Below are 12500 nucleotides of genomic sequence, written 5' to 3'. Positions count from 1 at the left end.
GAAAAGATCAGCCTACAGTGAATAGTGCGTATATATATATATATATATACAGTATATTGTAACGTTTAGTAGCCTACCCTGAGCTGGAATCGAACCCCGATCTTCAACTCAGTAGACCAGGCAAGCAACAAGCCACGCCAAGAGAGTTATACGGCTGGGTCTTTTTGCAGGTTTGTTACACTATATATGTGAGACTTGTCTGATCAAGGAGCATTGCATCAAACAGGATGGCTGGCCTACCTCTGGATGAGACGTCCAGGTCGTCTGTGTCCGTGAAAATGAACGTCTGTAAGGAAATAAATAGGACAGGAGGAGTCAGGTAGGTTGAAATACTGTACTTAGTTTAGACAGTTTATGGTTTAGACTAGTCATTGCTTAGACCAGTCATTAGTCCTACAACTACAACCTATCTCAAACCCTCACCCTAAACCTAACCTCCCACGGGGCAGCACACCTGAACCTAACTTTAACCCGTGTCTAACCAATGACCCGTCTAAGTATGCACCCCACCCCGGGTGGCTCTCAGAAGCACACACACACACACACACACACACACACACACACACACACACACACACACACACAATGACACAAACAATATAGTTCGGAATGGAAGAAATTCAATCTGATTAGAACAAGATGGGTCTCTACACACAATCACTGCTGACACACACAGACAGTCAAAATGCTCACTGTGATTGGAGGAGTACCACAGGCAAGTAAAAGTAGCTATAAATCTTTCAAAAATATGTCAAACCCTTTCAAAAACAGCCGATCTGCAAGGAACACCTTGTGATCTGATCTTGTAGCTCAAGTAGGCTACATATTCCCATTTGGGGTACGTAGTCTTAAAACTCACCTCTTCAGACTCTATACCTCCCCACTCGGGAGGCATACTTTGGTTAGACATAGCATGGGTTAGACATAGCATTGGTTAGACATAGCATTGGTTAGACATAGCATTGGTCCGACTGCATTAAGGTTGGTGAGGGGTGCGTTAAGATGACCGGATTAAGGTTGGTGAGGGGTGCATTAAAACGACCGGATTAAGGTTGGTGAGGGGTGCGTTAAGGGTAGGGTTAAGGTTATAGCTGTAGGTGTGCTGCCCCGTGGGAGGTTATCATTAGGGTGACGGTTTGAGATATCGGACCAATGGTATGTCTTTGCCTATTTTTGATAGAGGGGGACACTAAAAATAAGGACAGACAGAGAGTAAAGAATCTCAGACCAAGGGAGTAGGTAGTCTACTACTGACCCCTACTGACAACACTTTGATACAACGGTCCCTGACTGGGACTCTAATAAGGCCCAAACCACACCAGCTGCAACTCCTTGCAACTACGCAACTCCTTGCAACAAAACAAACCACACCAATGCAACTTGGCGACCCTCTGGTGTGGTTATAGGGCTTTAAATGCTACCACCCTGCGCCCCTCTCCTATACTCTGTATGCTGATTGGCTACAAACTGACTGCGTTTGGTTTGGGTGATGGCCAAGTGTTAAGTTTACTTCTTGAATGTGCGGCCTTTCTGACCTGAGGTCTGACTACAGCCGCCAATCAACTTAATCAAGCAGACGGTGCTTGGAAGAACCAGTGCTGTTTTCAGCTGACCGTGAGCTTGGTGCTTGCTAGTTTAACCCATTCTGACCTGAGATCAGATTCATACGAGGTTTCCACTGGACACACACTGGTCTGATTAACCCATTCTGACCTGAGATCAGATTCTAAAAATGTCAGTCGTTCTTCGATTTTTCGAAAATAGCAGACCTACAAGCTCGTAGCGCGCCACTCGGTGGCGCGCTATGAGCTTGTAGATCTGCTATTTTTCAATAGCTAAAGCATAACATAATGCTAACACCAAAAGGGGTTCCCGTACAGAATGGGTTAAGCTTCAGCATTCAGGTCTTCTGAGACTCAGTGTTAAATTTGACAGCAAATTCTGATTTATTTTTGTCTTTTGCATAACAGTAATATCTAAGATATAGTAAATATCAAAATCTAATGCAGTGTTCATTTTGACAGAGATCATTTGCAGTTTGACGCATTTACTATGAAAACCTGCATCTCCCGTCCGTCTGTCCGTCCGTCCGTTAGTTAGTCACCCACGCCTCCATATATGGTCACGCCTCGTGACATCACGCCTTGTGACAAGCTCCATATGTCAATCTGACAAACCCTCTACTGGATAACCCATACATGGAGAAGACTGGATCATCACCTAGATCTGCATATATGGAGCCGGCCAGCAACTCTATACATCTGACCTCAAACCTCAAACCCTTAGATCTCCATATATGGAGCTGACCGGTTCTGACATTTCATATGTTGATCCTACCCCACCCGTCCTTCCTGTTCTGACATTCCATGTTGATCTGACCTCATCAAACCCTGTAACACTCAAGACATGCTCCATATATGGCCAGTGCAGAATTCATTCTATATGTTGATCTGAACCCCCATGCCAAAGCGCCAGCGCTCACCCATCAGTCTGCCGCCTGCCGTCACCCAGACGGATGCGAGGCCGCTTCTCGCCCTCAGGGCGTCTCAAGCCCGACACACACCGGCTGCGTCCCCCGCGCGGCGCCGCGCGGCGCACACAGCCACCCCCATTCTTTTCAATGAACCTAACGCACACCGGCTCCGTCCGCCGCGCGGAGCCGCGCCGCGCCGCCCGGCGCGCCGATAGAACACAGTTCTATTTTCCAGGCGGCGCCGCGCAGCAGACAGTCGCAGCCGGTGTGTGGTGGGCTTGAACTGGTCTTATACCAAATGAACACTGCTGGGACTTGTTTGAAAAGATCATGAATGTATGACAGACAGGAGTCATCAATATGTCTGTACGCCGATAAATGTGTCCATGGGTTATCTATACCTAGGGCTGTGTCAGTCGTGGGTTGCAGCCATCAGGACACAAGGAAGCTACGGGGGGAAATAGAGTTTGTACGATATACAGTGCATTCTTTTTTGGGGAGGAACTGAAAAAGAAAACGGGCAGTTTTGTCATGATCAAAAAAGCGTGTAAGAAAATAAAAAAAACTATTATTGGGACAGAGCCTGCTGGGCGTGTACATTATGTTAAGGATTCACAGCGATCAGCCCAGTGGTGTCTGGGATGAGCTGCTCAGAGATGGACAGATAGATGCATGGCTTCTATGTGGATCTCTGCCGTCATGGTGATGATGTCATATAGTGATGATGTCCTAGTGATGATGTCATAGTGTAGGCAAATCGACCAAAACTCGACGGCCTGCGCAAATCTGCATTTCCAGACTTGCACGGCAACAGTTTATGTTGTGTGTGATGTCAGACCTCAGCTCCTGGTCAGCCTACATAACATGTTGAATTGTCTTTAGACTTTCACTGCATCTCAAGGAGTTTTCCGAGTCTCAGCGTAAGTGAGTTAAGAGGAAGAGAGTCATATAGATAACAAAAGAGTAACCTAGAGCTCTCATTCTCATCACAGTCCATTTATAGCAGCATTTGATGATGGAAGGAAGGAGTGAGGCACAATATTTCCAGGCTCAGGTATCCTGTTCAGAATTTCCATTTGCCCGTGCCTCCACCTTCCTCCATGAACCCATGGAGAGGAGCCACAACAACCTCTACCGCCAAACACCGAGGAATGAACAGATCCCTTCAGCAGCCGGTCAGCAAATAAACTGCTCCGTAACCAGCCAGAAACAAAGAGACACAGATGAACCAAAATCTAACAGTCATCAACGGTTTACAAAACCTTTTGCCCTGTCGGGAGAAGTAAAGACAAATCAGCCAAGTTACACAGGAAAGAAAGTCCACATCTGTAAACAGTGTGACAAGAGTTTTAGTAGGTTAAGTCATCTGCGGTCACACCAGCGTATCCACACTGGAGAAAAACCATACCACTGTAAGCAGTGTGACAAGAGTTTCAGTCAGTCAAGTGATTTGAAGAAACACCAGCGTATCCACACTGGAGAAAAACCTTACCACTGTAAACAGTGTGACAAGAGATTCACAGAGTCAGGTAATCTGAAGCAACACCAGCGTCTCCACACTGGAGAAAAACCTTACTACTGTAAACAATGTGACAAGAGTTTCAGTCAGTTAGGTCATCTGAAAGCACACCTGCATCTCCACACTAGAGAAACCATACCACTGTAAACAGTGTGACAAGAGTTTCAGTCAGGTATTTAGTCTTAAGACACACTTGCGTCTCCACACTGGAGAAAAACCATACCACTGTCAACAGTGTGACAAGAGGTTCAATCGGTCATGTCACCTGCAGGCACACCTGCATCTCCACACTGGAGAAAGACCACAGCACTGTAAACAGTATGACAAGAGTTTCAAGAGACAAATGACCTGAAGAGACACCAGTGTATCCAGACTTGAGAAAAGAAATGCCAGCCTTTGTAATTGTGTTTAAGATGATTGTTTTCTGAGTGGTTACAGCTGATTTATTTAACACAACATTCAAGAAACCTTTTGAATGTCTAGTTTTTTAGTGTAGGCCTACTGTAGTCTTGCTCTTAACCCAACCCAATCACTGCCGTGAATGAATGAATTACTTAATTGATTGATTGATTGATTGATTGATTAATTATTTTTTCAAAGAAGGTTTTAACACTAGATGTCTAGCTGGGAGGATGTGGTTCTCTTCTGTCATCCGGGGGAGAAAGATTAACTGTGAACTTCTGTTCTTTAGCTATCAGCAGTTGGATATATAGCATGTTTTCACCAAAAACGCAATCTAGGAAAATAAGAAAGAGTTGAGTTGTTATTTTTATAAATCCTATAACATTAGACCAGAAGGGCTGGATTATTACTATATTCTTTTTTTTTCTTTTTCTGATGTATTCCTCTGTATTCTTCGGGAGTCATATAGGATCAGATTGATCGATCTCCAGCAGGTGTCATCAATGTGTCTGTACACAGTCTGTGTTAAAGACTTGTCCTTGTCCGTGGCAAATTTTAGAGTTCTTATTTTGATCAGAAGACCCAATTACTGGATGTCAAGTCTCCAGGTTTAACTCAGAATATGATTTACTACAACACAATGGCACATTATGAGTGCACTAGTACTCAAACATTTTATTTGCCAGGACCCCGATAACTCAGCGTGTATACAAATGGAACCAAAACTTTACACTCAGTGTTACAGACCTGTTATGGTCATTAATTGCTACCTCTTTGTGTTTCTGATAAGTGATAATACTCATTTTGTATGTCTGTGGCAAGAAATTTACAAAAATGTCCACCCCTGATGACAGAGATGGTATCAATTAATTATACAGTGATAGTTACTGTATGCACAGACTATTATTACGAAACATGCCACACCAACATTTCGCCGCTTGTACCCTGTTGGCCTATGAGTTAAATAAACCCCCCAATGTTATACATATAGGCAGAATCTGTTTACTTACATTCTTGTGTATGTGCTAAAAGAGTGACTTTGACACCTGTTTCACTGTGCAAAGTAATTGCAGAGTAAACATCAATGGAGCAACTATTGAAGATAGTTGCTCCATTGCTCCATTGATGTTTTACATCATGGCAAGGTAACCAAACCAAAGCCTCTACCAAAGTGTAATTTTGTATTTAGACCAGAATATACAGCAAGTATTCCTATATACAGTATATAGGATTATGCATGATTTACCTTACCACACTTTAATGTCACTCAGGCCTGTATACAATACACAAAACCAATTTCAGCCATAATTTATCAGCGTTTACCGGAGTTCTGTTTCTTGAGGCTATAGTTTGCTTGGAGAGGATACAAAATCCCTAGCAGCTTCAGTCCTGTTGTGACTGACTGACATTGTCACTGAGTTCCTAGTCTAGTCTTCTTTGTCTTGTCTTTTCTCTTTTACTCTTTATGTGCACTTCTCAGTCCCCGGGCCAGTGTAATAACTGGAACTGGATTTGTGTGTGTCCAAAACGTACTCTAAATAAATTGAAGACAGTGTGCACTGCAGGATTCCTTCATTCTCCCTGTTCCCTATAGGTTTTTCCACTGTCTATAACCCAGTATGAGTGAAACAGTAGCAGTGATTATGTGACCACGTTACGTAGTATCAGCGTAAAGGTTCAGACTGTTCTACAATCTGCTCTGAAACTTCCTGTTCTCTGATCAGTTTCCGTTTTGGTATTGTTGCTCCACGGCTGCAACTTCCTCCTGGGCCCCAACAGCCTGTCTACACACACACACACACACACACACACATCCTGTGTTTGTGTGTGTGTGAGCGTGCGTGTGTTAAAATAAACTCTCTAAAAACCAATGTATTTAATGCACTACATTACATTACATTTCCCCCCCTCGTTTTCTTTCCCTTTTTTTTTACCATAAAAGGGTAATGGTTTCACATCTTTAAAAGAGGAACTATTCTTTCGCTTCAACACAGAATGACTGTCTGATACTATATACAGGATGTGATATAAAACACAAAGGTCATTTATGACCTATAGAGAGGTGCCAATAGCTTCTGTAATTACAGCAGTTATCCAAGACTTCTGGGGCTCCTCATGGAGCTGGTAAGTCATTTCCAAAGCTATAAAACAAGCCTAATCTGCACATGATGCACTGATGTGAGGTCCACGGCACGCTCAGAAACAGTATGTGCGATTGTGCGTTGGTCCACAAAGACTCTAACCCAGCCCTCAAGTTATTTATGAACAGCTAACACTTAGTTAACAGTTTGATTTAACAGATGGTTATCTAATCTAAAGTGACTAAAACACAGACTTTGATTCAGGTCGTGTTGAATACAGAGAATACACAGAGCAAAGCATCCCTATATGGACTGGTGAACCCAATGTTTTTTTTTTATCCACATGTTTATACTGTATAGGGCAGGCCTATTACTAATCAGCCTTCACACATGCCACCGTATGCCACGTCAAATATAGAGATGGGTTTACTTTGGAAGGTGCTACTTTGTTAGTATAGCATATAGGGAATCAGTTTTGACAAGCCTCATAGATAAAGCCTGGGGTTATTGGCAAGGCTCTGCTGAGTAGCAGCTCTCAGAGCACAAATGGGGTAGTGAAAATTAGAGGGCACGTTCTGCTTTAAATGTGAACCTCCTGCCTACCTCTATATTTGTGGTATAATATTTGGCCTAAAATAATATAGAATGATATATATACACGTAAACACCTATTTCAAATAACTCCTCAGTAGAAACATTAATAAATTCTACTGCCACCCAATGAAATACTAAATTGCTAAATACAAATGCATATTTGAAATCAGCTGAGTGGACACATCATTTGCTGCTGCCAAGTGGCAAGACATTTTTTCGTATGCTATTATCCAGTAGCCTAATGGTTCTCAAAGTGGGGTTCCAGAGACTCTGGGGGGGTTCTAAATGGACAAGTGGATTATGTATCACTCTCTGACTCTGAAACATGTAACCAAATTAATGGACCCATACTATAGCCGTATAGCCCATAGGCCTGCCCTATAGCTCTGGTCCATAGCTTTTTGATGAATTGAACATGGTGGACCCTCTTGTAAACAAGTGTAATGCTTAATTGGGTTGTCCACTCACAGTTTTACAGTCTTTGTATTGAGTTTGTGCTTGAAATGTATACTGTAATTCTGCAAACTGTTAATAAATATTTCAATCAATCAATCAATCAATCAATCAATCAATCAATCAATAGCTAACGGCATTAGAGCTATGGACCAGAGCTGGGCCTGCCCTATATATTTGCTACCATTTACAGTCAGATTTAAGGGAGGTGGGTGGACATTAAAACATGCCATTACAACTTGTGTAAACCGAGCTTTTGAGACAGACAACATAACGGTCTAAAAATGCACGAGTTGGAACCGTTTTCGATATGAATAATGACTGAAATGAAATGAATGAATGAATGAAAATTAGGCAGCAAAAGCAAAACCATGCATGCCCGGCTGCATGGGGCACTTTGACTACCTCATTACAGTACAAACGGCGAGACACTCACGTGCGTCTTGGTTCTTGAGATCCAAGTGTCCAGGAGGAGTGCCAGGCGCGTCCTGTGAAATCTTCCTGTTGTTTTCACCGCAATGAAGATGTCAGTCAACTTCAACGTTGATGATGGAGTTAGGCCTACATTGTGTGCTTTTTCAGAAGTCCTGTTTCTCGTGAATATTTCCTTGTGTAGGCCTACTTCATACGCCTCTTGGATGGAGCGTTGCACCAAATTGGGTGACGGCTTGTTGTGAAGTGCGTCGATTTTGTTGCGCCGTGCGCCGTGAGCAGCGCGTAATTGAAAATCAACATAAAGGATAAAGCAAAATGCTAAAATAAAAACGGGGATCGTCTGAAATATTCTTCTTTTGCGCATGGTAAAACGTTAGGAAGTATTCCCATTTAAATCAAACACAGACTGTTGTGAATGACCCAGTCCCATGTTCTTGCAACCACCTTCACTGTCTTTATGACATCAAGTCATCAACAGTGCCATAGTCTTTATGCATTCAATTCCTCCCTCAAGCTCAGAGTCAGATGTAAGGCTAAACGTCTAGGTCAAGTGCTCTCTGTTCGCTCCAGTTGTTGTCATTGTTGTATGTCATCTGATAATGTGTGGCTCATCTTCATCTCCCTAAAATCCTTACCAGTCTTCTATTTCGCGTTGTTATATGGGCTCCAGCCTCCAATCCAATCCAAATCCAATGGACGGGCCCCACAGGTCTGTCACTGTCACATTGACACATGAGTTTCGGAGGAGCGGAATGGTTCTCACTTGTTCACTCAAGCAGAGGGCTGCAAACCAAACCTCAACAATCACTCCGCCTTCTTCCTTCCTCTTTAAACGACACTTAACCTGCGATTAAAGCCGAAGTGTTACTATACTGTTTAACAGGGACCGTTTGGCGCTTTCGGATATGTTTTGTAGAAAAGGGGCAGAAGAAATTTACATAAAAGTTGTGTGATACTGTGATTTATTGTCAATAGCCTACAAGCCGCTGGAAAACATTTATTTTACTCACTATACACTATAGCCTATAATAACATTTTGAGGTGTCTACTTTATTTGAATCGCATATATTATTGTATGCTACTTTTAAAAGGAAAAGTATAGGCTTTTTACTTTTAACATTTATAAAAACTCTTTTGAAAATACAAGCTCACAAGTTCAACAGGCTATACAGCATCACATCACAGTCGTTGTGAGCTTGTAGATATGCTATTTTCAAATGGTGGAAGTGGTTAATGTTTTGTAATAATAATCCAAATCTACATATAGTAATTATAAGTTGTCAAATAATTGTAGTGGAGTTCCTCAGTCCTGTTTGGTTCAATTTGAACATTTACATTTGGGAACTCCCCAATGACCCCTGGTGGTATACACAGCAAATGCAATGTTAATTTAACTCCTATTAAATGTACAAATTGAACCAAACAGGACACAAGGGTGTCCCCCAAGAGTGGAAGTGTTTATACACTGTATGCTCTATTGCATGTTCTGGTGTATTCAAAAATTCTAAACTCACGACAACTCATCATGACGCGAGCGAAAGGACAAATTGACATTTGTGGGTCCTTGAGATGAAAATGTTTGAGAACCAATGCTGATAGACAAATTTAATATTTCTAATCACTATGCATACCAGTGCTCCCATATTGCAATGTCTGCCTAACCTTCTCTATCCTCCAGTCTCCAGAGACTGTTACAAGAAAGAAAGAGCTTGATACAATTAATTCACCTCAGACCCTCTTCACCACCTTTGTTTATTTGTCCTTTCTCAGCGTTCTCACCTTACATACTTCCATCCCTTGCTCGATCCCTTGCTCCACCCCCCTCTCTCTCTCGCTTTCTCTCTCTCTCTCTCTCTGTCCCACTGACCACCTGCCTTCTACTTTCTGCTTCCACCCTTTCAACCCCTCCCCGGCATAATCCGCCCCACATGGTCCCCCAGGTAAACCAGAGATGCCCGGGGCACACCCTGGCTAGGAAAGGCCCAGGATCGCCTTACGGCCTAGCTGAAAAGGGCCCTTTTAAGTACAGCAAGTACATTGCAACCCCACTTTGAACAAAGGGCCAGGCGAGTCGAGGGACCAGACCCCCTTTCAGGGCTTTGTCTGTGTGCCTCCTAGGCAGGCAAGACATTGGACGGGACCCAATTGCTGCATGGGATTGGAGCTACAGTAGGCCTATATGGAGATACTGGAAATAGTGAATTCATTCATCGAAAACGTCTTATTATCCATGTTGAAAAATGATGAAAAATGATGAATTAGGTTATCCTGAGTTTCACATGATCATTAATAAGAGATTATATGCTTAATGTTTCTTCAAGTACGTTTTATATACCACTTACAAGATGCAATCATTACTGGGGTATTCTGGTGTTTTACAATTTAGGCATTTAGCAGACGCTCTTAACCCAGAGCGATTTACATTAAGCAAGAACAAAAAAGCATGGGAATACATCACATAAAAAGCATTTATCATGAAACATGCGTAAGCTAAGAAAGTAACAGTGGAATATCTATATAATGAAACTATACATATAAACTATACTATGCTATACATATGATATGTACTATGACGCGCTATGACTACATACAATGCAATTATATAGTGCTGTCTACATAACATGGTATAAGTCTGTATCAAATACATTACATTCTAATTCTCAACCTTTTTAATTTCAGCCACAGATACGACTCTCAGAGTTATAGACCCGTAACCCGCATAGGGTCCATTTGGTTCCTATCAATAATTTAGCTGGGGCCCCTGTGGAACCTCCTTAAAATGACCCCTGGGGATCCACCCCATGCACGATTGAGAATCACTAGTCTATACAATATATAGATCCACATGCGGTACCATGTTATACTGGGAAAAGGGAGTGCTCAGTCAAATGCCTCTAATGAGATAATGTGTGATAATAACTGTTCACATGTACTGTATACGTCATTTCAGAACAAAATAGAGGGTGGCAATAAAAGTTACACCTTATCAGTAACACTTGCATCCCATGTCTATGATGGTTTATATAAACATACTTAGAATGCATATAAGCACTCATAATGCAATCCTATAACACATCAATAGAAGTATAAGAAAACACGTGTATCTCATGTCACATGTATAGATGGATGGTGTGGCATGGATTGACAGATCAAAAATCACATTAATCATTATAAAGGTGGAGAGAATTCATTCAATTTGAGGTTAAATGCGAATGCATGAGGGACACCAAATAACACCCCTGGAACTGCATTAAGTGGGGGGGTTAAGTGTTTATGGCTATAAGGTTAAGTGTCTTGCTCACTGCTCAGGAACACTTTGACACAGATGGTGGAGTCATGGGGTCAAACTGGTGACCTCACTGAGCTATACAGCCACCCATAGGCCTACTAGTGCACTGTTTCCCAAACACTGCAGGGTCGGGACTCCAGACCCATTGTGACTCATAGTCATGGACCAATTTGTATGAGTAAAAATCCCATTATCTTTTCACATTGTATGCATTGCATTGTTTATTATTGACGCTCCACACACCACACTACACCAGCATGAGATAACATCCCAGTTGGACCTGCATCAAAGGTATATTTGCAGTGTTCAAAGCTCTTCAATGGTGGAACAAACATAATAAGTTACTCTAGTGTGTGTGTGTGTGTGTGTGTGTGTGTGTGTGTGTGTGTGTGTGTGTGTGTGTGTGTGTGTGTGTGTGTGTGTGTGTGTGTGTGTGTGTGTGTGTGTGTGTGTGTGTGTGTGTGTGTGTGTGTGTGTGTGTGTCTGGTGGATATAAGTCTTTTAAAAAGACTCTCCCATGCAGTGGCTCATGTATCTTCATAGCATAAGAGTGCGGGGGAGTCATTAGATCAAAACAGATTTCATTTTCTATTTCAGCCAAACGTTTTTTTTATGTTTTGCTGATCTCCTGCATACAATTTTGACTGCGGAACACTCTTTTTTAACTTCAGCGTAATGAAAAATGTCCTTGATTGTTCATGCGTAAAGTCCCTCTTGTAATGTAAATCTCATTATGTAGGCTATAGTCCAGGTGTGTAGGACATGCAGGGTATACACTTTACCTCTGTATAGGCTAACATCTGCAAACTGTCAATAAAGTATTCAATCAAAAAAATATATAGTAGCCTACCTAACGGTTTAAGTGGCTAAATGTCTGAAAATGCACACAAACAAAGAAATCCTTAAACACTGATTTTAGTGCTGCTGTCAAACAAATCTATGAAGCATTCTATAAAATGTATTGGAAAAGTTTAATCTGCATTCTGCAACACAATGCTATACAATATGTAGGCTAGTAGGCTAGTGTGGGGGTCCCTTCAGGATCCATGGCCTGAAAAGCGTTTGAGGACATGTACCGCATTTAATGGTAGATGGCGCTATTGTACTAAATTTTGATCCAATGATTTAATTTGTGTGTGTGTGTGTGCGCGCACGTGCGCGCGCGCGCGTGTGTGCGCGCGCGTGCGCGCGTGTTGTTTATTTAAAATTGTAGACTGTTGAAATAAAAGTTGAGTAGAAGATACAACTAGGCCT

At 42.2% G+C, this 12500-nt stretch overlaps 1 protein-coding gene across 3 annotated transcripts in view; it reads right to left on the bottom strand.

The window, feature by feature from the left end:
* The window catches only part of LOC308313321 (beta-1,3-N-acetylglucosaminyltransferase manic fringe-like), a 15416-nt gene extending 6776 nt beyond the window's left edge, over nucleotides 1–8640 (bottom strand). For 2 of the 3 annotated variants that reach the window (XM_080760397.1, XM_080760398.1), the window contains exons 1-2: nucleotides 7959–8640; nucleotides 241–286 (exon numbers count right to left, since the gene is read on the bottom strand). In XM_080760397.1, coding sequence (XP_080616523.1) covers nucleotides 241–286; nucleotides 7959–8321 — 409 coding nt within the window. In that variant the 5' untranslated portion in view covers nucleotides 8322–8640. The remainder of the gene's footprint in view (nucleotides 1–240; nucleotides 287–7958) is intronic. The other variant, XM_080760399.1, reaches the window with a different exon arrangement.
* Nucleotides 8641–12500: the final 3860 nt, after the last annotated feature.

Source organism: Protomyctophum bolini (assembly GCF_963924005.1).
Source record: "Protomyctophum bolini genome assembly, chromosome: 3".
Taxonomy (NCBI): domain Eukaryota; kingdom Metazoa; phylum Chordata; class Actinopteri; order Myctophiformes; family Myctophidae; genus Protomyctophum; species Protomyctophum bolini.
The sequence above is the reverse complement of the archived record's forward strand: the minus strand, read 5'-3'. Positions and strand labels throughout refer to the sequence as shown.